The sequence below is a fragment of the Sinocyclocheilus rhinocerous genome, unplaced genomic scaffold, assembly GCF_001515625.1.
Source record: "Sinocyclocheilus rhinocerous isolate Xijiao unplaced genomic scaffold, SAMN03320098_v1.1 scaffold1028, whole genome shotgun sequence".
Lineage (NCBI taxonomy): Eukaryota > Metazoa > Chordata > Actinopteri > Cypriniformes > Cyprinidae > Sinocyclocheilus > Sinocyclocheilus rhinocerous.
Window position 1 is genome coordinate 399,481 of NW_015662166.1, and position 27,282 is coordinate 426,762.

The 27,282-nt window shown below is 38.2% G+C and overlaps 2 protein-coding genes across 3 annotated transcripts; both read left to right on the forward strand.

The window, feature by feature from the left end:
* Nucleotides 1-3,862: 3,862 nt before the first annotated feature.
* Nucleotides 3,863-14,598, forward strand: LOC107727707 (zinc finger protein 197-like). The gene is made up of 4 exons (XM_016537660.1): nucleotides 3,863-4,425; nucleotides 11,580-11,885; nucleotides 13,612-13,837; nucleotides 14,178-14,598. Exons 1-4 carry the CDS (start codon nucleotides 4,104-4,106, stop codon nucleotides 14,596-14,598), a joined length of 1,275 nt encoding a protein of 424 aa, XP_016393146.1. The 5' UTR covers nucleotides 3,863-4,103.
* Nucleotides 14,599-21,374: 6,776 nt separating this feature from the next.
* LOC107727714 (zinc finger protein 883-like) lies at nucleotides 21,375-26,997 on the forward strand. 2 transcript variants are annotated; one of them, XM_016537663.1, is made up of 3 exons: nucleotides 21,375-21,780; nucleotides 21,869-22,251; nucleotides 25,010-26,997. In XM_016537663.1, the coding sequence occupies exon 3, from the start codon at nucleotides 25,167-25,169 to the stop codon at nucleotides 26,667-26,669; it is 1,503 nt and encodes a 500-aa protein (XP_016393149.1). In that variant the 5' UTR covers nucleotides 21,375-21,780; nucleotides 21,869-22,251; nucleotides 25,010-25,166; the 3' UTR covers nucleotides 26,670-26,997. The 2 variants fall into 2 exon arrangements, with proteins under 2 accessions (XP_016393149.1, XP_016393150.1); XM_016537664.1 differs by lacking the exon at nucleotides 21,869-22,251.
* Nucleotides 26,998-27,282: the final 285 nt, after the last annotated feature.

The window sequence follows — 27,282 nt, forward strand, 5'->3', positions numbered from 1 at the left end:
CTAAAATAGCTCATAGTCGCAAAAAATAAAAAAACGTCGCAGCTACAATGAGAAAGTAGCTAAATTTGGCGACAAAATCCCCAAATTGGCAACACTGCTGGTATCCTGCGGCTCATGAATATTAATAACGTAACGAGACGTTCGAACAGTAGCACTAAACGATTGGCTGAGAAGGCGCTATACTGCTGATGAATTTACGAATTCTACTACGGGGAAGGATTGAGCTTATGTTTATTAAATAGGTGGCGTGAATACCTGCGTAATGTTAGGAAGCAATATGGCCATATTAATATTCATGCGCTGCGCTTTCGTCATAGTACGACCGGTAATATTGCGCGCGGATGAAGGGCGGGTGTTTATTGCACCTCGTCACCTGTCATTAATTCACCTCTGCAATGGGATCCACAAGTGCATGAATGAGGAGTGCTCGGTGTCTTGTCGCCTCTCAGATGATAGCCACAGAAAAACTTCTGCTTTATGACAAATTAACAATAATGGCCGTGTCTAATGAACATACCTTCTCCTTTTTCCCGCCGCCCCTTTCCTCACTTCCGGTACAGCGGACCACGCCCCATGTTCTTCTTCTTCTTGTTTTATGGCGAATAACTCCTTAGGAGCATTATCGCCACCTACTGTACTGGCTGTAAAGTAAACTTTCATAGGTGACGAGTCTGAAATTTGAGTACCTAAACACCCAAAAACCATGGTGGATGTTTCCTATTCTCTCCAATCTATGGCGCACTCAGATCACATGCTCATGCCACGCCCCATGTTTGTTTGCAGTCCTTCGATTTATTTGCATTTCTGTTTTAAATTCTTTTTGGTTGCGTCACCCTCCACAACTAGCTAATATTAACATTGTCACAAGTTTTACTGCCAGGAAACTACAATTATTAATTTTTGTAAGATATTCTGTGAAGTCTAGCTGTCTTGCTTGCAATTCTGGCAGGCACAAATATATGTCTATGTTTAAATGGTTTCATTTTAAGGAACTGCCTGATAAATGAAAACTTAAAAAGCAAGGTATCAGCATTAGTGAAAAAGTTTGTGACATATTCTGCATATTTAATTCCTGATGAGTGGTCTGAATGTGTTTTTCTGTGATGTTCTTGTCATTTCTGCGCACGGCTGTAAAAACTGAATAATTTGGAACATCAAGGTAAAATGAACATCAACTTGATTTATCTTCAAACTGGTCTTTTCTGGTGTTAGAACAACAGGACAAACCAACCAACTGGCATAAAAACTGCACTGCATTGCCTTGAAATAATGAAATAAATGATTGAAAGATCCTGGCAGACCAGAAGACCTGGCTGAACTTGTAATTGTCACATTGTGCTTCCTCACTGGAAGTCTTAACCTAAAACTGTATAGCAGCTGTATTTATGCTTTTTTTCATAGCCTAATTGTTTATGATTCCTAATTAAGTTATTTTTTTAATTAATCAAGGTATTGTTTTATTCTATTGTTCTCCACTGAAAAGTTGAATGCAATTAGTTTAGCTATTATGCCAAAAAGGATAACACTATTAAACACGTTTTATTCGATACAGTTATCATACTGCACCCCCTGGTGTTTGAAAACTGTGTGCTGTGATTACAGCATTGTAATTAGTTGAGTAACTTACAAGATACATAATTAAGGCAGACTTTGAAACAGAATGTGTTATTTAAATAGTGATATATATTATTATCATGGTGAATGCTCTGCTTACATGTCTGCTTATCCATGACCACTTCACGTAGTACAATAGTAACGAGCCATATATTCTTTTACTCAAAAGCTTAGTGTCTACATCTACAAGACAATGACAACCTCAGAAAACATGCACACAAAAAAAATATTATTTTAAAAATTAATAGCTAGCCTATATAGTTCTATATCCTTAATTTGTCCATTTTTAAATTATCTATATTGAAAGATCTCGAATATTCTGAATCATTTAATTCAATGTAAGTACTTAAATATATTAATACATACTTAAAATAGCAATGTTTGGTTTGCATGAAGTTGTTAAGTGCTGCAACTGTTAGGCACCGCAGAAGCTTTCCTAACAGAAAATGACAAAACCAAACTTTTATTGTATTTTCAAACATAGTCTTGACATGTAAACTGCATTATTTCTAATTGAATACAGCTGGCAATTCTTATTCAAATTTGAAAATGTTTGTATCTATAAATAACTGTATGATATTGATTTGTGCTGTCATTTGCACTTCTGAACACTCACTTCACAAGTTGCAATGAACTTTAATCCTTGAATAAAAGCAAGATTAATAGTTGAATATTGACTGAATGGGACCTAACAAAAAAGCAATGTGAAAACTGAATTCTTCCAACAGTAAAGAAATAATTATTTTATAGTATTATAGAAAACTGTCTCCTTGATGGGAGATCAGTTTTCTCAAAAGCTCACTATAGATAAAATCATCGGTTCAAAATTAATGAATAATTGAATAATTAAGTAAGTAATTATGATCTTTAACCTTAAAACAATCAACTATGGTCTTGTGTACAAGCAATTTTTATCTACAGAAAATACCTAAAATTACTTGTGTGTCTCTCTTTGCCCCAATACACTACCAGTTTAATAATACTGTGTTAGTGTGAGTGCCACAGTCTTCTTCCTCTGCTGATAGTAACAGGAACCGGGGCTGTGGTATATTCGTGGCCACAGATCGCACACACTACGGAGCAGTTCTTTTCCTGCTGTTTTACAACAACTCAACAGATGTCATCATAAAAAAAAAAAAGTTTTACACATAATGAAATAAACAGCACTCCTGAATTATTATTTTTTTTAATTATGTACAGTCACAGGAGATGAAGACTGCAGTCATATTAGTAGTCTAATAAGTTTTTGTTTTGTTTTGTTTGCTTGGAGAAAGTTCAACCAAAAGCGAACATTCCGTCATCATGTACTCACCCTCCACTTGTTCCAAACCTTCTGTTGTTCTTTTTTTTGGTGTTGAACACTAAAGAAGATATTTTAAACAACTGTTGGTAACCAAACAGTTGATGGTGGCCATTGACTTACATAGTTTTTCATACTATGGACGTCAATGACTACCGTCAACTGTTTGGTTATCAACATTTTTCAAAACATGTTCTTTTGTATTCAACAGAAGAAAGAAACTCATACAGATTGGGAACAACTTGCGGGTAAATTAAAATTTTGGGGGGAACTAACCCTTTAACATGACATTTATTTAGGCATCTTTCACTTGTGAAATGAATGAAGAAGTGATTTTTTACAATGGCACCAATAACTGAAAACGTGGGTTTATATGCTTTTTGTGGGCGTGGTCAATAGAATGAATAATATTTACTTTTAAATTTCACATGCACTAAACACCAAATTTATGTAAAAACAAAAATAATAATAATAAAATAAAAGATGCCACACACACATATAGATATATACACACCCTGGCAGCCGAATTTCAACGTGCCACACATGCCTTTACATCTAGTAATCTAGCGTAAATCTCGCCCCGCCTTCCTCTTAGATAATGCACCGGCGGTTTTACCGTAATTAAACTAGAGGAGCGCACCCTAAACGTTTTGTTACAAGTGGCAGTCCTATGCAATAAAATCTAAATAATACGCTAGACAAAAGTAGTGCGTAACTGGATATAACTGGCAATAACTGAGTGGCTATTATCTACTTTAGAGTTTAAATGAATCGGCTCATTTATGCGCGCTACTCGCCTGCGACGTTGCATACAAAAACCGCAAACAGCTCGGTTAAATTACTTGTATTGAACGCCAAAGCCGCGTTTTGCTCTGACGTGTTTCCTACCGCTCATTTCTGGGTTATGTGCGCAATACGTTTTCATATTAAGGGCAAAATGGCGTAGTGGTCGGCTGAGGGAAGATCCTTAATGTGCTTGTGGACTACTTGGACTTCTCGATGCGTCTTGACGAAGTGGAGTACGGTATTGCATACTGAGGGGTGTATCCATCCACGATGCGTTTCGCGAGAAAGGGGTAACTGTTCGTTTCTAGGCAGTTGTTCTGGGGGACTTCTGTATATTTAACACTACTTTGGTAGGTGGGAAGAGGAAGAATGAAAGAGGTCTTCCAACGGAGCGGTCGTAAACATGAACGGTGCCCTTTACATTTCGTTTTTCCAAGGTCAGCTGGAGTCCGCGCTGGAGCAGGTAGTGCAGCTCGCCGTTCAGGAAATCACCAAGACTGTTGGGGCCACTTTGAATTCAATGCTATTGGAAACGGCCACCAAAGAGCAAGAAAATCAGCGTTTAAGGGCGACCCTTCAGTCTCGTGGAGGGAACGGGAATAGCAATGCGTCTAAGAGAAAAACAGACACGAACGATGAAACAAAGCAACACGCCCCCAGTCAAAGCCCTGAATGTGGCGTTCAATCTGAAACGCTCAGGCGTGAACAGAAAGCGCGAGCAGTTGGTAAGGCTATTTGAGTAAAAACCGCAAACAGCTCGGTTAAATTACTTGTATTGAACGCCAAAGCCGCGTTTTGCTCTGACGTGTTTCCTACCGCTCATTTCTGGGTTATGTGCGCAAGACGTTTTCATATTAAGGGCAAAATTGCGTAGTGGTCGGCCGAGGGAAGATCCTTAATGTGCTTGTGGACTACTTGGACTTCCCAATGCGTCTTGACGAAGTGGAGTACGGTATTGCATACTGAGGGGTGTATCCATCCACGATGCGTTTCGCGAGAAAGGGGTAACTGTTCGTTTCTAGGCAGTTGTTCTGGGGGACTTCTGTATATTTAACACTACTTTGGTAGGTGGGAAGAGGAAGAATGAAAGAGGTCTTCCAACGGAGCGGTCGTAAACATGAACGGTGCCCTTTACATTTCGTTTTTCCAAGGTCAGCTGGAGTCCGCGCTGGAGCAGGTAGTGCAGCTCGCCGTTCAGGAAATCACCAAGACTGTTGGGGCCACTTTGAATTCAATGCTATTGGAAACGGCCACCAAAGAGCAAGAAAATCAGCGTTTAAGGGCGACCCTTCAGTCTCGTGGAGGGAACGGGAATAGCAATGCGTCTAAGAGAAAAACAGACACGAACGATGAAACAAAGCAACACGCCCCCAGTCAAAGCCCTGAATGTGGCGTTCAATCTGAAACGCTCAGGCGTGAACAGAAAGCGCGAGCAGTTGGTAAGGCTATTTGAGTGCAAACCATGTTTTTATTGAATGGAAATGAAGAAAACGTGTTGGGTATCTTGTTCAATAATCCGTGTTATTGAAACGCTCGTGTTTACAATGCAAATGTGACTCGATGGCTTGGTGCGCAGTGGCGAGGTTTATGAAAACAAGGGTATGCACCATTTTGAACGGAAGGAGGAAGTCGTAATAAACTTGGTCTGCTTTTGCACCCATGGATTTCAATTCCCTTATTTTGGTTAAACGCCCTTGTATTTTAGAAACGTGGCAGGAATGACCCTGTAGTTAAACCCAAACCAAGCCCTGATGGAAAATCCAGCTTTAGATGGTAACTCTGTTACCATTGAACATGGTAGATGGTTTCTAGGTGGTCTAAGTTGGTCATTAGCTGGTTGACTAGTTCCTAAAACAGTCTTGACCAACTGTTTTCTTGCTGGTCCAAGATGGTCAGTTAGCACCAAGTAATGAGCATCTTAAACCAACTACAAACCATCTACCATGCAAAACACACTAGAATACCTGTTTGATTTATAAGTCTAACTTATTTATTTTCTTCAGTTCAGATAGTAATTAAGATAAACTGGTCCACAGATCTCACTTTTTTTAAAACCAATAATTTACGCAGTTGGAGGAAGTGTGTAAGTCTACATAATTGTGCATGGGAGACTGTAGAGAAACAACGCATTGTTTTAGTCTGAATGTTTTGTCTTTGTTGAGTGGAATTGTATGATTGAAGGAAGTTTTTGTCTGGTCTTTGAAATGAATCTTAGTCAGCAGTCTTCAGGCCTGTGTGGGCATGTATGCATAGACCTTTTAATGTTTGGAGTATGGCTGACTTGTTGTGACTGCTGCCAATGGCTGGTTTGGGTGATGACGCTTCTGTCGTTGAGCTGCTCCTTAGCGCTGCTTTTCATACTGCGGTGACGGTAGCCATGGGGAGTGTGCCTTTGCCTTGCATTTTGGCCAATGGAGGTGGTTAGAAGAAGCCACACCTACCAGACCCTGCGGAGGGTATCCATGGTTGGGGTTTCAGGGGGGAGTATCATGAGAGTCTTCATCCTAAGCAGAGACTGCAGCCAAATCACAAAGGAGCCCAATGATCCGCTTTGATGTCATAGCTTGGCGTGTCAACATGCACACAAAGAGTTTTTTTCACAAATGCACCATTTAATTCGTTTGCAATAGATGCACCACTAAAATTGAATGGGAATATCTGATCTTGATTCATTTAAGTCATCATGGCAGTTACATATGCTTCAAAAATTGTATTTGAATAGGTAAATCGATATTATTTTCAATTGCAGCTTTCTTAAAGTCAGCACTAAGGCTCAACAGTAAGGATGGCCCATTGGGGCCATTGTGAGAGGCTTTCAGCAGACAATGCACACCTTTGTGATATTATCTGTAAAAAAAAATTGTTAAAAAATCTTCTGCTATGCTATCATTTTCTCTCAAAATAATTAATGGAGTGAAATTATAGCTATATATACATATGTAGCAATAAAATATTTATGAAAAGCAAAAACTGTAAAGAAAGCCCTATATTTCTTTAAAAAAATTTTTTTTTTTTTTACATTTTATTTGCTTTAAATATCAAATCAATTGGGATTGGATAAAGTCATCATCATGCCCTAAATTTATTTTTCTTGAATATTCTGTTTCATACTGCAATTCATCATATTACAGAAGTAAAATGGGTAGTGAATGGCATTTCATATTGCCTAGCAAGTGTTGCACATTTTCATCATTAGTAGGGATGTAACGATTCACTCAACTCACGATTCGATTCACGATTTTGATTTCACGATTCGATTCACAATTATTATTATTATTATTTTTTTACAAAATTAGATTTAAGACAAATTATAAATTAAATGTGTCCTTTTATTATTGCTTGGACAAAATGCTGCACATTTCTTTGTGAAATTGAAATATAACACTATAATAATATACTAATAATCTGGCATAATTGTAAAAATTAATATGTCTGTATGAACAATATGGTAAGCTATTAGTAAATGTGATTTTAAATGTTTTAACAGTGATTTTATAATATCTAAGCATGAATCCATGAAACCTTATTATTGACCTAGAGAGTCTAGAGAATAGTACTGCACTGATTTGATTGATTTTGAGTTAAAAACCGAGGACCAGTTCACAAAAGTAGGTTTTTAAAATAATCTCAAATATTTAATGAACAGTTTGATTGACAGCATTGGTCCCAGAGGTAAAGTTGTTCAGAATGAGGAGATCTATCATATGATAGGAAGATCTTGTGTTTTTGTGAATATATGTACATGTTCTACAATTTGAGGTCATTTACTACAGAAATACGTTGTTTTTGAGAACGTTTTAACTGTTATAGCGGCACCTATGGTCCAATATCTATTAAACGTTGCATGCTTGTTAAGTGTCTTCTGTCACATGTTGTCACCATGTTTCGTAAAGTTTTGAGTTTTCGTTTAGGTTTTATAGGCTTTGGGGTATATTTGACCACGCCCCTTTTAAAATGACCAAATTAAACATTTTTTTGATAATTATTGATCTAGAGAGTCCAGAAAATATTACTGCAGTGGTTAGATCGAGATTGAGCAAAAAACCTAGGACTAGTTCGCAAAAATAGGTTTTTAACATAATTGATAATATTTAATGAACGATTTGATTGACAGCATTAGTCACAGAGGCAAAGTTGTTTAGAATGAGGAGATCTATCATATGATATGAAGATCTTTTATTTTTGTGAATATATGTACATGTTCTACAATTTGAGGTCATTTTCTATACAAATATTGTATTTTTGAGGTCTTTTCAACTGTTATAGCGCCACCTACAGTCCGATCTCCATGAAACTTTGCATGCTTGCTAAGAGTCATCTGACACATATTTTCACCAAGTTTCGTAAAGTTCAGAGTTTTTGTTTAGGTTTTATAGGCTTTTGGGTATATTTGGCCAAGCCCCTTTTAAAATGACCCCATTATAGCTAACCAAAGGACAAAATTCAAATTTTTATTGATAATTATTGATCTAGAGAGTCCAGAGAATATTACTGCAGTGGTTTGATCGAAATTGAGTGAAAAACCTAGGACTAGTTCGCAAAAGTAGGTTTTTAACATATTTGAGAATATTTAATGAACGATTTGATTGACAGCAATGGTTCTAGAGGCAAAGTTGCTCGTTATGAGGAGATCTATCAAATGATATGCATATTATGTTGATGGGTGAAAAATCGTGCAATATACAATCGTTTACGCACTGAAAAAACGCAATTTCGCCCCCCAGTGGCCGATTTCTTTCAAAATTCTTACAGACCTTTAGGGCCATAAGAAGATCTTGTATTTTTGTGAATATATGTACGTTCTACAATTTGAGGTCATTTTCTGTACAAATATTGTATTTTAGCGCCACCAAGTGGCAGAGCTGCGAGTTTTTTTGTTTTTTTTTTGTTCAAAGATTGAGCTTGTACACATGTGTACCGAGTTTGGTGAAGATATCTCATTCCGTTCTAGAGTTATAGCTAAAATAACATTTGACTAACGTTAGCATAGACGTTTCTTTGCATGCTGTTGCAAACGAAAATCTAAATTTCAACTTTTTTTTGATAATTATTGATATTCAGTGTCTAGAGAATATTTCTGCAGTGGTTTGGTTCCGATCGGGCGAAAAACCTAGGACTAGTTCGCAAAAGTAGGTTTTGGACATAACTCAATTTTGCGGAAAAACCGTGCGTCGTAGAGTAAAATTTGCTGTAAGTATAAACTTTTGTTCTGAATGACCCAAGGATCGCAACGATGTAACATTTTTGAGTCTACGACAAATGGTGTACGAGCTACGGGCAAAAATGTCTGAAAATTTAGTTTTTTGCGCTGTAGTGCCCCCCTTTGACCGATTGTGCCGGCTCTTTGCGCCTCTTTACTTCGCATGCTTGCTAAGAGTCATCTGACACATGTTTTCCAAGTGGCAGCGCTGCACAATTTTTTTTTTATTTGACCAAAGCTTGAGCTCTTACACATGTGTCCCGAGTTTGGTGAAGATATCTCATTCCGTTCAAGAGTTATAGCCATTTTAGTAAAATTGGCCCCACCCCTTACGAACGTTTTGGGGTCCCTATGCGACAGTGAGGTGAAATTATTGATATTCACTGTCCAGAGAATTTTTCTGCAGTGGTTTGGTTCAGATCGGGCAAAAAACCTAGGACTAGTTCGCAAAAGTAGGTTTTTAACGTAATTGAGAATATTTAATGAACGTTTTGATTGACAGCAATGGTTCTAGAGGCAAAGTTGCTCGTTATGAGGAGATCTATCAAATGATATGCATATTATGTTGATGTGTGAAAAATCGTGCAATATACAATCGTTTACGCACTTGAAAAAACGCAATTTCGCCCCCCAGTGGCCGATTTCTTTCAAAATTCTTACAGACCTTTAGGGCCATAAGTCGAACATGCCCACTGAGTTTCGTCCCGATCAACCTCCGTTAACCTTGTCTTATAGGTGCTTTGAATTTACTTCAAAATGGCGGGAAAACCGGACCTCGTAGAGCAAATCTAAACTTCTAAGGCTTTTGTCCGTCCTGACCCAAGGATTCCAAAAGTGTAAAAGTTTTGAGTCTACAACAAACGGTCTAGGAGCTATAAGCAGTTTAGTGTTTTTGATCGCTGTAGCGCCCCCCATAGGCCGATTGGGGTGAGTCTTTGCACCTGAGTAGCGAGCCAGACTACTACCTTTTCACAAAGTTTCAGCTCTCTAGGCCTTACAGGTTATTCTGCACAATCAGTTTTAGGGAAGAATAATAATAATAAAAATCCTTACAATTACAATAGGGTTTCAGCACTGCGTGCTTGAACCCCTAAATATCTGCATGTAACAGAAACAGAAGACGAGCTGAATGAGACGCAGATTCACTCTCTGCCAGCAGGTGGCGCTTAAAGCGTTTCCTGGTTTCCGCTGTAAACAAAGCAGCGCTGAACTTATGAACTTTAATATGCATTATACAGAGGCAAGATGAAAAGAAAAAATACCATCTAAACTTTTCTAAAGACAGTAAGTTCCCCTCAGACATGCATTCATATAAACTCCTACACCTAAATGAATCGCGATTTGTTTAGCATCTCAACCGATTTGAATCGTCACATATTTGAATCGATTTTCAACCGGCTCGCAGTTAATCGTTACATCCCTAATCATTAGTGAGCCAGGTTGTAAATTACATAGTTTAAGATTGAAGAACGAATATTTACAATATCAGACATTTTCCAACATCACTAGTTTTTTTTTATTAATTATTGTTACTTTCTATGGTGCATCTGCTCCAGTAAAAGATTTTACACCATTTTTAGGAACTCAAAATTTGCCTCTAAAATCTATATATTTGTGTACATATGTATATTTGCTAGATATTTATTTTATAACTTTAGTAGGAAAACTTGACCACTTTTTACTTCTGTTAGTATATAATATCTTTGACAATTAGATGTTAATATTGTTCATATTTTATGCTTCGACAGTAAGGCATTTAGGCACTTCTAGATGTGGTCTTTCAGTTGTCTGATCAAAATGGGCTGTGTACAGTCAGGGAGGAATGCAGAGGACTACATGCGGTTCATTTTAAAGGCTGTGTTTCTGCAGGGAGGTGCATTTCATACAAGTTCCAAGATAAGCGTCCAAATCAAAATTCAGACCTGCAGCACTTCTGATTTGAATACAAGCCACGTATACCCTGTCACTATAAGAAGTGCTTAGGTAATTATGTTGAGATTACTAACGGTTCCTCTTCTGTCCTAAAATACAGATTTTTGGAGATGCCTAAACCTTTTAAAACCTCAAACTGAAATGCTTTGACAGTCTGTTGATGATTTGACTGTTTCGTGTTACGTTGGGTTTAAATTTAAAAAAGGATAAATTTGCTCAGTTTGTGAACATGCTAAAAAGCATTATTATATCTGTACATTAATTTTTGTTCTTAATAAATGCATCAGTTTTGCAGGGTTTTTAGTAAAAATCAGTGTACTTGGTTTTGCAGTGTAAGCTTCCTAATGTGACCATCATAAGTTTGTACATACAATATGGTAGTATGCAAAAGTTATTATAGGTCAGGCTTAAAATACACCATTCAATTTTATACAGTCCATCAGTTCCATTTCTGCATCAACAGATACGCATTCGTAGTGGCATTTTTCTTAGATTGCATTCAGATCTTGACATAGCATAATTGAGACTTTAAATCTGAACATTTCTTGCAGAAAGTAGGGAGCGAAGCAAATTGGTGTGATTCTCATAAATGTCAGCCAGCGGCTTTATTTTCTGCCTTTCTCTGCAGTCTGTGGATGGTGCAGAGAGTGATTAGAGAACCTACAGGCTATAACTACCTGTTTGTGTCACAAGAACTTTACAGATGGATTTTTCTGAGTAAATATATCATAATGTCTCCATTTTCAGGTCAGTTAAAATCTGTTATGGAACATGTGCTGGAATTCGCCGTTTGTGAGCTGAGTAAAATCGCGGAAGACAGCTTTGACGACCTGCTCTCGGAGTTCACCAAGAAGGAGCGGGAAAACCAGATATTAAAAGAGCAGTTACAGGACAAGAACATAGTGGAGGACAGTGATGTGCTTGCTGTGGAAACGGAGGACCGCGAAAACGACTCTGCCTCTCCTAGCAGTTCCAAAGCGGAAAAGCAAGAGTCGAAAGGCCTGCAGGACCAATCGCACAAAAAAGAGTGGGAAAAAACTGAAACCACAAATGGTACAAACTGTTTTATTGTCTAGTAGTTGATAATTAGAATGCATGTACACTACTGTTCAAAGGTTTGGGGTCTGTAAGATGCTTTTGAAGAATGCTCACCCAGGCTACATTTATTTGATCAAAAATACAGTAGCCTATAAACGGTAATATTACAAAATATTATTAAATGTAAACAATTACGATTTTTTTGTTTTGTTTGTTTGTTTTAAGATATATTTTTGGCATTTATTGCCTTTTATTAGGACAGGACAGTAACTTGTAATTTATTCCTGTGATGCAAAGCTGAATTTTCAGCATTATTACTCCAGTCTTCAGTGTTTATTATTTTACATATAAATATTATTATCAATGCTGAAAACAGTTGTGCTGCTTAATTTTTTGTGAAAACCTTTACATTTTCTTTATTTGAAGTAGATTTTTTTGTAACATTATAAAATCTTTAGTCACCCTTAATCAGTTGAATGCATCCCACCTGAATAAAAGTATTAATTTCTTAAATTAAAAAAACAACTAAATAAAACCTACTGACCCTGGTAGTGTAAAGTTGGATATAATCACTTCTTTTTGTGGAAAGAATTTACTCCCAATGAATTGTGCCCACTGATAACATTGTTTATTTGCATATTACTGTCCGTGTTGCTTTAGGGATCGGTTCACTAAACGAATTATGAAAATCAGGTAACTGTAATCCTATCTAATCCTATTTGTTTGATGCAGTTCCCTAACTTTCAGGCTGATTCTGAGCACTAAGTTGTGGAGGGTTCAGACTATCGTGATATGGCTTACTTAACTGTAACTACATCATTCCTCTACCTGGAACCTGAAACGTCTCTGAATGAAGTTCTCAATGTTCCTGTATTTGTCGTTGGGTATCAGGCTGGAAATGCAACTGTTGTCCATCGTTTGATTGGCTCCTACGATCAATAAAAATGTACACAAACATTACTTTTAAATAAAATTCTGTTTAGTGCCCACTTTCCATGGGCAGAAATCAATTGCACCTGGCTTTTGAGAATAAGATTCAATCAGATTTTTCATAGAAGGCATGTCTGTGCTAAAAAATTACTCTGAGTTCATTTAAATATGGCTGGTGTGGAGCTAATGTTAAAAAGCTGATGTAAAATGCTGAGTATTCAATATAATATACCCAATGTTCAAAGGTAATATTATACCAAAATTTAATTTCCCCTTTTATTAATGCATTATATTGGCACGCCTCAGTTTATTGTTCAGTGGCGGACAGAGCAGAAACAAAAGTACTTTATTGTTTTTCCATCTGTTCTTTGGGTTTCATTCAGACTTCTATTTTTAAACTGTTATGTAAAAAAAAAGCAGACCAGGCCAACGATTCGGCTCTCAATAAATGTCTTGTTTTCAGACTGATAGCGCCTGCATTGCAGGTAATTATTGAATAAGACCCAGGTGTTTGTACTGAAATATGGTCATGGTTTTCAGTTATTATTAATTTCATTCTAACTAGTTATTGCTTTCAAATGCAAAAATCACCTTTAAAAGCGAATTTTATGTTGTGTACAAGTGAATTGCAACAAAACATCTCTGGATATTTGAATGCGAAATCAGCAGATAAAGGTCATTTGGTTTCCAATTTCCTTAAGTGTGTAACCCTACTTATTTAAATGAATGGAGATAATTAACCCTGAAAAATAAGTCATTATTTTTCATTTCCATCTCTATAAGGTTTTTTTTTTTGTTTTTTTTTCAACAGAACCAGACAAGCAGACTGTCATTGCAGTGGCTCAGGACTGGGTGCCCATCCTGGACAAAGTCTTCGGGCAGAAGTGGTGCAGTGACCTCTGGCAGTTCAAAGAGGTCACCACCAGTAAAGAGGAGCGCACTGGGCTGAGCTCGGGCTCGGTGACCGACATGGACAGCTTAATTCGGGAGACGCTCATGCCGTCTTGCCTGGCCACTCAGAGGAAGTTATACAAGCTGTACACTCACTACTTTACATTGTAGCAAAGTGTCATTTCTTCAGTGTTGTCACATGAAAAGATATAATAAAATATTTACAAAAATGTGAGGGGTGTACTCACTTCTGTGAGATACTGTATATACATATTTAAACAAATTAGATTTAAAAAAGTAACCTAAAAAGTAGTCAGAATACATTATCTAAAATGAGTAACCTAGATTGTGTCACTAACAACAGTTTTCATTATGTAATTAACAAAGTACAGTTTCTACCCAGCACTGAGTAGGGTTGTAATTTGAAATCATACCAACTTTTCAAGTCGTTGTCTTTGTATATACAGGTGACGAATCTCAAATCAGATCCCCGTCAATGTTGCAAAGACTCCTGACGCTTCCTTCCCAGCTTCTTGAGGATGACGATGAGTCCATGGATGCCGTTCCCAGTATGGAAGTGTCCACAGATCCGGCTGATTTGCAAGTCGGTAAGGGCTCAATGAGTGACCAGATGAATAAGAAAAAGGAAGAGGAGGATAATGACGAAGAGGACAACGAAGATGGCGACGAGACGACGGACAGGACTGAGTCCTTGAAACACAAAGGTAGGAGAAAATCCCATGCTTGCAAAGAGTGCGGCAGGAAGTTCAGCCGAGCGCATCTTCTCAGAGCCCATCGACAAACGCACGAGGAGACGCCCAACCGATGCCCACAATGTGGAAAGAGTTTCTCCCAGTCTTCAAGGCTCCAGGCTCACTTACGGACGCACACGGACAAAACGATATGAGAGAGTGTAGATGAAAGAAATTTAGGAGAATAGGTGGGGAGGTTTTCCAGTGATTTGTTGCTTCTCGAAGTGAGTCAGACTTTCAAATTCATTTCAAGTACTGATAATGGAAATGCAAGAAACGTGTAGCCTTTTTTGCTAGTTTGAAGGTACACTGAGGTAATTAGACATCCGACACAATTTAAGATGTTTTTACCTCCATTTCGTTTCCCTAATTTTAGGGATTATTGGAAGAAGCAAATACTAGTAACAACAAGCTGTGTACACAGTGTAAATATCAAAGTAGGGCTGCATAGACCATCACAATAAGGATCGAAGAATCTTTTTCCATTGGGTGTTTTTTCATAATTCAAGTTTTAAAAGATCCTAAAACTTTGTAAATATTTTAAACATGTTACATGAAGATGTCGTGGAAAAGGAATTCGCTAGTTAATAGGCCCACGCAGCATGCTGGTCTTGTTTCTTTTTACAACATTTGGAATGTGATCAAACGAACCAGAGATAGCGTAACGCGTTTCCTGCGATCGAATCAACCAGTTTTTCATATGTCCTTACCGACTTAGTACTCAACATGAAATACCTCTTGTGTTCAGATGTCATACTGGATTTTTATATAATTAAAGTCTCGACTTACATGTCAGATTCTAGATGTTTTCTTTAACCTTTCGCCATGGGTCGAGGATGGCTTACAGTTTTTGACTTGAACTTGCACAATTGTCATCGATTGCATGACGTGCACAACCAAGGATATCTTCAAGAGGCAAGGAGTCTGAGGACGAGATGACAAGAAAATTGCATTGAAATGGTTATTGGAAAGAAACTTGAAGCTCCTAACTCTTCATATTCTCATTTCATTGACTTTAAAAGAGAATCTGACTTTCCTAGTATCCTCAACTAGAGTAGCGTCTTCCTGTTTGCGTGAAGTGTTCGCATGGCTCAACATCTTGAACTTGGAGAAATGCTCAGTTGCCGGTTGTGAGATTTGGTTTTCCCAGCATCGGTGGCATGTATCTGAATACGTAGTCTTCCTTAGGGAAGCCGTTATCTACCATTTCCAGAGAGGCAGACGGATCCTGCACTTACAATTTATGCCCTGTATCGAAGGAATATAGGTCCCACCTGTTACGCACATTCCCACTCTCGACCCTGACTTTTTACAATATCTCTGTCAGTAATAAGCATGATGGGGGGGAAAAAGTACAAGGTGTTACTGTTACTTCTCGGATCAATACCTCATCGATGGGACCATATCTTTCGGGACTTCTGCAATATCAGGAGTTAAAGGGATAGTTCACCCAAAAATGAAAATTTGATGTTTATCTGCTTACCCCCGGTCCTGCTCAAAAAAAAAAAAAAAAAAAGTTTACAAATGGAACGGGACCGGCCAGTTGGCCTGCTTATTTGATTGTGCATTTAAAAATGTGGCTTATTTTATTTTACGCTACTTAATATGTCCCTGTAGGAAGGTACCAAGAACTTGCGACCCAAAGATTACAACGAAGGGAAAACTTTTTCGACCATACATACTCTTATAGGATTGTATTGCTTTTTTTTAACAATATGGGCCATTACATTTTACATTATGATCCCTAAGCTTCTTTCAGATGTATTGAGTATTGTAACTTCATTAGTAGACTATAATGAAGTACTTTATCTGTTTAGTGCCTAGATTTAACCGTTCAATAAGCTGATCTTATAGGTGTTGGTGATGATTGAGAGGTTGATTAATTGTTTAGCACCCTGCCTTTGTTAAAAAAAAATGACCAGAACTCTTTTCTTTCTTGTGCTTAGTTCTTTCACCTGAACAGTCAGCTCTAGATATTGTACCAGTTCTCTTTAATTATGTTACTGCTAGTCAAATCTGACTTCAATGTTAAAATAATTCAGTATGTTTCATCAATTCAGACTGCTGGGAGGGATACCAGGAAGAGTTAGTTCACCCAAAAATGAAAACCCTGAGACATTTCTCAAATTATCTTACAGGTTTGGTCATGCAGGTTTGAAGGTGAGTAAATGAAGAGAGCTTTCATTTTTGACTGCACAATCCCTTTAAAGGAATAGTTCATCCAAAAATAAAATTGTCATCATTTGCTTTGATCTTTTGATAAATGTTGGTTGCTGGTAGTTATTGACCTCCATAGTTTGGAGAGAATAATAGATATCGGCAGTTAACAACATTGTTCAAAATATGACCTTTTGTGCTTAACAGAAGAAAAAATTCATACAGGTTTGGAACAACATGAGGGTGAATCAATAATGACAGAATATTTATTTTTGGGTGAACTGTCTCTTTAGGCTAATTACAGCTCATGGATCCAAAAGACTATTGTATAAAGACTATGATATTAGTAAGAGTGACAATATTATGGTATATTTGCATTTGTTCTGGGTTACAATAAGCAATTTAAATGAATATTGAAGGACTTGAATTTTGCATTTGACTTAATGCCATGAAACGGCCCCATGTACGCCCATCTATTTATGACCATGAATTAAAGAATCTTGGCATGTAAAATCGCTCTGGTCCACAGATATTTATTCAGTTAGTACTGGCGAATGTGTGATGCAGTCTCTTGTAAAAAAAAATGACATTGCAACTTTGTGGGGTGTGTTTGTTTGCGTGTGTGCGTCTGCAGTCACTGACTTTCCTTGAAGTGCATCATAACTCAATTGACCGGCATTAATACCCTACACCTGTTATTTTATTTATTTTTACTTTTTTGTAACCTTTTTTATGAAGCAAAATAAACAGCATCTTTCTGCCAAACAGTCTGAAACATGAGCTTTGTGATGCAGTCCAACATTCGCCCAGAGAACTGCATTGTTCTAATGAACTACTTAAGCATTTTAGTGTTTTGTTTATGTTATGCATGATGACTCCATTTAGTGGTTTGTTACTTTTTAAGAATCTGTATTGTCATGTATTGAAAAGAACACTTGTTGTAACAGACCAATTGGATCAACTGTTTACCATGGATCATGGTTAGTAGTTTTCTGTTTTGTTATGTTATGGTATAGTAGCTCTAAATGGATTATAGAGTTCAGCATTTGACCAATAAATGCCAAGTATTACTTTTGTACCATTTTCTTTTCTTCCTTTTTTCTTCTGTTTTCCTGTTACTCCATACATCCACACCTCAGTTTTGTTGGTAGTCTGAAAGCATTGCTCAGTTCATTACCTCAGGACTCATTCACATTGTTTTAGCATATTTATGGTGAAAGTAGACAAATGTTAAATTTGGGTTTACATTCAGTAATATTTTTTGTTGAAATCTCTAAATTGGGAGAAAAAAAAAAAAGTGATAAGGGTGATTAATGAAAACTTTCTATTTAATCAATATTGTTATTTTACAGTAAAAGCACATTATGATCCAGGTAATTATGAACCACATATACAGAACATCAATACTAAATCTTTTCCTTTCGAGAGTTGACCAAATTTTGTGCAACATCGAAAGTCATTATTATTGGGAAGTTGTTTGTTTGTATTTTTTCCATCTTTTAGGAATGCCTGTTGTTGTAACCAGCGTTTAATTTCTACTTCTTTTCCAAAAAAAAAAAAAAGATTTTACCTATCACTGAAATGTCTTTTAATGTGACTGGAAGTAGTTGTACATTTGAATTATGGCAATACATTAAAAAGGTGGAATATTGCATCAATTACATGCTTTGTCATTTTTCATTCTAAGTCTTGAATTGTATCATCCATAAAACCTGCTTCCTTCATTTCTACCTGTGCAACAGTAGAGCGGGGTGTTTATCTCTCAGCTGAGTTTCTGAACTCTATGTAGCTGGGATCTCTAGAAATGAATGTTTTTCCTAAACATTGATGCACAGATGTGCAAAAGGCAACCAATCAAATGGCCCTAGGTTTTTTTGTTTTTGGCTTTCTAATAAATTCTACAGTAAAGTCCTCCAGCTAGATGCAACTTGAAAAAGCCTTCCTGTTTGCTGCTATTGTGATGTTCTAAGCAGTAACAGCTGTGTGACACTTGCCGTTTGATTTGTATCAGTTGTGGAAATTGCTGCATACTGCAGTCTGTGAGATGCACCTTCACAGCAAATGAAATAACTTACAGGATGAATATACAGTTTATGTCTGCCTATTTTGTTTTTAAAGAAGTAGCTAACCCAAAAATTAAAATTCTCAACCTCAGGCCATCCAAGATGAAGATGAGTTTCTTCATCAGAACAGATTTGGAAAAAGTAAGCATACATCACTTGTTCACCAGTGTATCCTCTGGAGTGAATGGGTGCCGTCAGAATGAGAGTCCAAACAGCTGATAAAAGTATCACAATAATCCACAAGTAATCCACGCCACTCCAGTCCATCAATTAACATCTTGTGAAACAAAAAGTTCCTTGTAACAAATCCATGATTAAGTCATTTTTTAAGGGTTCCTCCACCCCAAAATGAACATTTTGTCATTAATCACTTACCCCCACGTCGTTCCAAACCCGTAAAAGCTTCGTTCGTCTTCGGAACACAATTTAAGATATTTTGGATGAAAACCGGGAGGCTTGTGACTGTCCCATTGACTGCCAAGTAAATGACACTGTCAAGGCCCAGAAAAGTATGAAAGACGTCGTCAGAATAGTCCATCTGCCATCAGTGGTTCAATCTGAATTTTATGAAGCGAGAATACTTTTTGTACGAAGAAAGCAAAAATAGCGACTTTATTCAACAATTTGTCTCCTCCGCGTCACCGTAGCACCATTTTTGGAGAGTATCCACTGAACTGCGTATACTGTTCTACTTGTCTGTGTCTGTGTGATTTGAACGAAAACAGCGTATCCGTGTGGTGCGGCTGACACAGAACAGCATACGCAGTTTGCGTTCAGTGGATACTCTCCTAAATGGCGCTACGGTGATGCGGAGGAGACAAATTGTTGAATAAAGTCGTTATTTTTGTTTTCTTCGCGTACAAAAAGTATTCTCGCTTCATAAAATTCAGATTGAACCACTGATGGCAGATGGACTATTTTGACGATGTCTTTCATACTTTTCTGGGTCTTGACAGTATTATTTACTTGGCAGTCAATGGGACAGTCACAAGCCTCCCGGTTTTCATCCAAAATATCTTAAATTGTGTTCTGAAGACGAACGAAGCTTTTACGGGTTTGGAACGACATGGGGGGAAGTGATTAATGACAACATTTTCATTCTGGGGTGGAGGAACCCTTTAACTTTAAACCTTTGCTTTTGGCCAGAATACAAGTCCATAATCCATAATAACACTATGTCCAGTAAAAAAGTCCATCCCCTGTTGTCCTCTCACATTTTAGCAAAGTGAAGTTAAAAATGTCTTGATGGATTTGTTTCTTACAAACACGCAGCTTTTTGCTTCAAAATATGTTAATTGATGGACAGGACCAAACGACCAAACGGTGAAAATTTTATGGGCACTGTAAAATAAGCTTCTGAAATCTCTTCCCATTTAATGGTGATTGATTATATCTCTCATGTTATGTCGTACTGCCTCTTAAACTTTTCAATTGGTTTCCTTGTGGCCCTGTTGGCACATTACCCACAGTTGTGTCATCTGTAAGATGTGTCTAAAAGCGTAATGGAGACAAATACATCATTGGAAGGAAGATTAACCATTTCTAACTACATTTCATATATCTGCATCTAAACAGAGGATCAATTTTACCATCTCGTCCTCTGGGGTTTGATTATGGAGCAAAACACTATCATATATTTTTAATATATAATGCAATACAATTATATGAATTATTCACAATTATTCAATTATAAACATGAATAATTCATTTTATAATTCATATTTCATTCACTATATATAATGAATGTCTTGTGTGCAAGTGCACCTGGGCCAAAAAGAGGAGTGCATTTGCTTTCTTTTATGTATTACACATTTTTAAATGAGAAAGACATTGGTTATTGTGTAGAAATCATTCTGTGGAATGAGTGATTCTGATTCTCATTATACACTACTATATCCAGACAGTGTAACCCAGACTGCCTGTTATTCATGTTGAGAGCAGTAGGAACTTGTTTGACAATGCAAGATTTTTTTTGTCATTGAAAAAAATGCACAGAACAACGAATATCAACGCCTCTTATATGTTTTTTTATTTGATTCAATTTCACTGCTTGCTCTTAATAATGGCAATATTTTGTGCAGCAAATTATTTTGCATTATTTCTATTTTCTGCATAGGATTCATATTAAAGGAATTTTATGCATAAAGGTAATGTAGCATTTACATTTGCAGAATTAAATAATATTTTCCATTTATTATTATCTTTAAACTTCATAACTCCATTCTAGAACTCCACTTTTGAAAACAATCACATCTGGTTCCAATGGGCTAAACGAATAACAATTCATATAAAAATACAATAAAGTGAAATAAATAATAATTTAGTTTGTGTAGATTATTTTTATTTGAAATTCATTACATTATGCATTTTTTCATATATCAGTAGTCCTTATTAAGCATTTTTATTTAAATCCGTTTCACATTTTTCTCTTATCAATGGTTATATTTCACATATGTACTATTATGCATAATAGGAACTGACACTCATTTGATTTTTTACAACCCCTTTGTCCTGTGCAATAGAATGCAGGTCTCATCATTTACATATCATTGATTAATGACAATCATGCACTATCCATCCACTCCATAACAACTGTGGAGTGCCAGAGCATGTGATTCTCCTCTCTAGTCCTGAGCTTTTGTTATGAGTAACTGCTGATGTATCTTTTCCTTCAGATGATGTATGATGATGATAGCATTAAATTAGCCAGAGAAGGAACGAGACATCTGGTTGCACAAAACACATTTTCTAAACCTGTGCAGATGTTTATTGTATTCATCGCGGCCTCGTCTTCGAATAACACGCACGAAAACGAGCATTTGTAGGAAGTAAACAAAGTATCAGCTAAGTGAACTGTACCGCTGCGCGCGCATTTACATTTTTACGACGGAAGTGAAACGGCTCAAACCCGGAGGAAAGCGACAACGGGAGTGAAAACGAAGCGGAATTAGTCAATGAGAGGGAGGAGAGAGCGAAAGAGAAGGAGTGTGTGCGACAGCCGACAAGGAGGCTGCAGGACGCTGGGGCCGAGGTGGACGTGGCGGGTCCGGCAGGGGTTTGATGTGGGTTCCGCTTACGGCGCGTTGACGGCCGCAAAAAAAAATAAAAAATGAACAGGTAAAAAAAATCGCCGAGGCGTTCTCCCGATCGGTTTTATTCGCGTTCTGCTATTTTCATCTTTTTTTCCTCCTGTCTCTCCTGATAGGTGGTGATGAGAGCGTGCATGAACCGCGCAAGTCATGCAACTCACCACGTACGCTCTTCTATCTCAGCGAGCGTTTTGCATTGTTATGCAAAGGTGAACGAGTCGATGTTTGCGTTCAGAAGTTGAAGCTGGCTCAACTTTCCCTCAGCGGATCGTTCAGCTGGCTGATGCAGCGACGTTCTGCTACAAACAAGATGGCCACTGGCTCGCGCACGCTGAAACTGTGGCATTTTTACCCTCCTGCCTTTGTATGTTCTTCATCACCACCGCTGGAAACACCGAAACGCGCCCTTGCATGCCGATATACCCGCTATTGGCACCCCGTTCTGTGTTTGTATCGCACGCTCTCCGTTCCAGGGCGTCATGGATTAAAACGTTCTCTCGTAAGAAAAAAAAAAAAGCAAAAGATTTATTGTGTGCAAAAACGCCGCCAGATTCAAGAAAGGCAGCAGAAAAGTGCATGATGCGTGGCGAACTAGCGAAGCTACCTTGACTAGTTGCTTTAGTGATTTCCAGTAAAATCGACGAGCTTTTGCGCGTTTTTACAACGCACTTTTACGTCAAGTTTCTTTATCTTTTTATTTTTGTTATCTTTGTTTTTCGCCGGCCTAAAATGTGTACTTTCAATCAGTCGGCACAGACAATTACACAAATGCCACGACATTGTAATTATACATTTATAAGCTTGAATCCCGCGCCTTTGTCTTATTCCCTCACAAATTTGCATGGTATTTTTATTTTGTGCGACTCTTTAATAATAAATTATGATGGGAACATCTGGTTGTAATGCCCCTGCAATGTGTCAGATTGACTTTGACATCTTAATGGGTGGATGCTTATGTCAGGTTATTGTTCTCGTTCATGATACATGCTGTAAGCATGTATTAGTGTTCTGCAGAGCAAAAATATACCAAGGGTTTGTGTAATTTTGTGTTTTGCGTAAACATGTTTGTCACATGCATTCAAGCCATGCAAACAACAGCCATTTTGAAATTACTTTTGAAGTACATGCAAAATAACAAATGTGAATCAGTGTTTAATTGAGCATTACTTGAAATGCTAAATTTTCCCTTTAAAGTAGATTACATTTTGACAGCTTAAAGGGTTAGTTCACCCAAAAATGAAAATTAGGCTGTGTTTTACTCACCCCCAAAGCATCCTAGGTGTATATGATTTTCTTCTTTCAGACGAATCCAGTCGGAGTTAGATTAAAAATTGCCCTGGCTATTACAAGCTCTATCATTGCAGTCAGTGGGTGTTGCAGTGCTTCAGTCCAAAAGAAGTGAAATAAAAAGCGCCCATCCATAAAAAAAAAGTGTCTCACATTGCTCCGGGGGGGGGAGGGGGATGAACAAAGGCCTCCTGTAGCGAATCGATGCGTTTTTGTTAGAAAAATATCCATATTCAAAACGTAATAATCACTTTAATCTAGCTTGCGCTCACTGTTGTAAACGGAAGCAGTTCCAGGCGGATGACAAATGAGGTCGGCTTTGCGCATGCGCCGCTCAGAAGTGACGCACGCGGAAACGCAGCGGAGAGATCAAAACAAAACAACGGTCACTAATTAGAAGTACAAAACGAGGATTTGTAAAGAAGAATGTCAGAGGATTTCGATATAAGCCAAGAGGAGACTGGTTTTCCTTTGCTAAAGTAAGGAAACTTTGCTTCCTTTGATCCTGTAAACAAACGTTGGTTTTCACGAGCAACGCAGAACTCATACGTCATGCTCCCGGAGCTGCTTCCGTGTACAACTGCTGGCGCAAGCTAGATTAAAGTGATTATTACGTTTTGAATATGGATATTTTTCTTACAAAAAAGCATCGATTCGCTACAGGAGGCCTTTGTTCCCCCCCCCCCGGAGCCGTGTGAGACATTTTTTTTATGGATGGGTGCTTTTTATTTAACTTCTTTTGGACTGAAGCAATGCAACACCCACTGAGTGGCATTAAACAGCTTGAAAGACCAAAGACAATTTTTAATATAACTCCGACTGGATTCGTCTGAAAGAAGAAAGTCATATACTCCTAGGATGGCTCTGAGGTGAGTAAAACACAGCCTAATTTTTGGTGAACTAACCCTTTAAGTCTGCACAAGGTCCATTCAAGTAATATCGGAATAACTGCATTTGTGAGATCAGTGTACATGAATGCTATCATAAAGTCATAATTACCAATGGAAAACTCCGAAGCTATTCAATTAAACAATAATGATGAAAACAAATTGCTTCATAAGCTGCAATTGTGAATGCTAATGGTACAAATTAGTTTGCATGCATTTGTTTGTTTATGAAAAGTAGCAATAAAGTTAGCCAGAAAATAATATTTAGCTGGTTTGTGATAAAACAGACGTGTGACCAAACTATATTTCCCAGCACATGTTAAAATATACAGATAAAAAAATATGAAATTGTCCACCATGTGTCAATTCAACCCAATCTGTATTTATAAAGCACATTAAAAAATACAAAGGAAGACCAAAGTGCTGTACAGGAGGAAAAAAAAAAAGATACATAAAACATTACATAGAAAAGACCATACTAAAAACAAATAATATAATACCCAAAATTGCAAACCTGTTCAAATGCCAATTAAAGTGTTAAGTCTGCTTTTAAAAACATAAAAATAGTGATTGGATTTAATCTTCACCCTCCACAGAAAAAGCACCAGGTCTGTTTTCTGACTAAAATTACTTGACCGTGTAATAATTGTGATGTGTGTTGGTTCTCTTCCAACTTTAATACATTTTGCACTAATGTCAAAAAATATATAAAACTTGCATCATAATGAAATTTTATTAGCAATGTTTTTGGTCAATTAACTTCCTCAGGCTCAGTAAATGTAAAAAAAAATGCATTAAGAATGCTTACAGCTGCTAATAAAGGCCACACCTCCAATTACACAGCTAATATAGGGGGGAAAAGTTCAAATACTCATTACAAATAATAAAGAAAAACAAACATAATTCTAGACCCAAATGAGCAATAATACAAGAATTTTAGCACAAAAAAAATGGAGAAAATTTGGTTCCATTGTTTAAAATGTTTTGCATAGTTTTACGATTTTGTATCTAAATAAAGGAACATTCATTTGGTGTTTAAATGCTGTGCATTGAATTGTTTTTGTCTTTTATTTCCCCATCCAGGAGCCAGGGGAATCACCGTTGTTCCTAACCCAGGCCAGAGGTTGTCGTGGCAGTGGTGACGATCCCCACTCAGGAACCCCGCTTTTATCTGTGTGAAAGTAAGGTATAATACTCATAACAGACGCTTTGGTCAGGCGGTGGAGTAGTTTCCACCAGGATGGCAGAGTTGGAGACAGAATGCATCACTTTAGGACTAAACAATTTGGTGTCGGAGTGCGGTACGCCCCCTCCGCTTGACCCTTTACAAGCAGAGTGCACCACGCCAACCCTGACCATGCTGTCGTCAGAATGTAGCACGCCGACGCTCAGCTCGCTGGCCTCAGAGATCGTGGAGCCCATGGCTATGCTGCCGTGCATCAAAAGCGAGCCCGACCTCGACCTCGACCTCGACCCCATCTGCACGGTGGACCTGTCTGTGATCCAGCCCCTGAGCACGGCCGAGCTGGGCTCCGAACAGATCAAGATGGAGATCAGCGGCCTGGACTACATCAAATCGGAGCACCACAGCGACCTCCATTCCTTCCACAGCACGGAGCTGGACTCCTACAAGTCACACTACGAACCCAGTCTGGTGTTCGACTACATCACTCACGTCTCGGACAGCTTGGAGTACATCAAGTCGGAGCAACATTCGGACCTCCACAGCTACTACGCCAGCGAGCTCGGCGCCATCAAGACCGAGTACGAGCCCAACCTCATGTCCAGCCACATCAAGACCGAGATGAATGGCTTGGAGTCGATTCACATGGCGGAGCTGCGCACCGAACTCAACAAGCTCCGGCCTGAAACCGTCATCGACAGCATGGGGAAAATGGACTCGGATTTCCAATCGGGAAACCTTTACGAACTGACGTCCGTCCAGGCGAGCAAAGCGACTGCCGCGCACAACCAAACCAGCACAAAAGGCCATGCGCCGACTCCACGCAAACCTCGCAACCTCACAGGTGAGAAGCCATTCTCCTGCACTCAGTGCGGGAAGAACTTCAGCACCCTGGGTAACCTGAAGACTCACCAACGCATCCATACCGGCGAGAGGCCTTACACCTGCTCCCAGTGCGGGAAGAGCTTCGGGCAGGCTGGTAACTTGAAAAGGCACCAGCTCATCCACACGGGGCAAAAACCTTACACTTGCGCGCACTGCCCGAAGGGTTTCACCAAAGCGGACGATCTCCGCTCGCACCAGCGACTGCACACGGGCGAGAAGCCATTCAGTTGCGCAGAGTGCGGTAAGAGCTTCGGCCAAACGAAGGAACTCAAAGCCCACCAGTTGAGCCACACGGGAGAGCGGCCCTTCTGCTGTTCACTGTGCGGCAAGAGCTTCACTAAAGAGTCGAGTTACCGCAATCACCAGCAAATCCACACAGGCGAGAAGCCCTACAGCTGCTCCCAGTGTGGCAAAACTTTCAGCAATTCAGGGGTCCTCAGAACACACGAGAAGATTCACTCCGGGGAAAAACCGTTCGGCTGCACCCAGTGCGGCAAAAGTTTCGGTCGCTTGGGACATCTTAAAGCACACCAGCAAATTCACACGGGCGAACGGCCGTACACTTGCCAGCAGTGCGGGAAGAATTTCAGCCAATCAGGTCATCTCAAAGCACACGAGCAGATTCACAAAAAAGAACGGCCCGATCTTAGCAGTGGCAGTAACGATAGTAGCTAAAAGAAACCTCATTATGTCTCAAAAGTATTACTCTTTTTTTTGTTTTTGTTTTTTTTTTATAAAAGCTACAATATATATAAATATATTATAAAATATATATGTTTCATTATGTTTTCATACCTTACGTCTCCTCTTCTTTTCTTAATATCTTCTTTTGGGTACAGTTGTGACAGATTTTCTCTTATGAAAGTGTCTATGTTTGGGATCAGTGAGCTTACAGAGAGTCTTTGTATCTTGTCTGATCAGTGTCGTAGTGAGTGCCATTCTAGTTTCTTTCCTCCAGTAAAATACTCAGTGTACACGTTTATTGATAATATGTAATTCTTAAACCATGTACTGGAATTAATTATTAAAAGAAACTAATGTAAAAAAACAACAACAAAACAAATCTGCTGTTATTTTTTTATTTAGAATTCATTGAGTTCCTGTATTTCCATTGTGCATTTGAAGACATTTCTCACCCATGCCTTTATTTACAGCAGTGGCTAACAAAATAGACGGAATACTTAATATAAAAGGGATAGTTAACCCAAAAATGAAAATTATTTTAAATTTTTTTATTTTTATTGCAAACCTGTATAAGTTTCTTTTTACTGTTGAACACAAAAGAAGA

Bases quoted from the DNA above. Each gene is read 5' to 3' on its own strand.
- LOC107727714 (XM_016537663.1), top strand. From the start codon at position 25,167: ATGGCAGAGTTGGAGACAGAATGCATCACTTTAGGACTAAACAATTTG.
- LOC107727707 (XM_016537660.1), top strand. From the start codon at position 4,104: ATGAACGGTGCCCTTTACATTTCGTTTTTCCAAGGTCAGCTGGAGTCC. The intron at 11,886-13,611 runs GTACAAACTGTT...TTTTTTCAACAG, and splicing joins AAAAACTGAAACCACAAATG to AACCAGACAAGCAGACTGTC. The intron at 13,838-14,177 runs GTACACTCACTA...ATCTCAAATCAG, and splicing joins CAGAGGAAGTTATACAAGCT to ATCCCCGTCAATGTTGCAAA.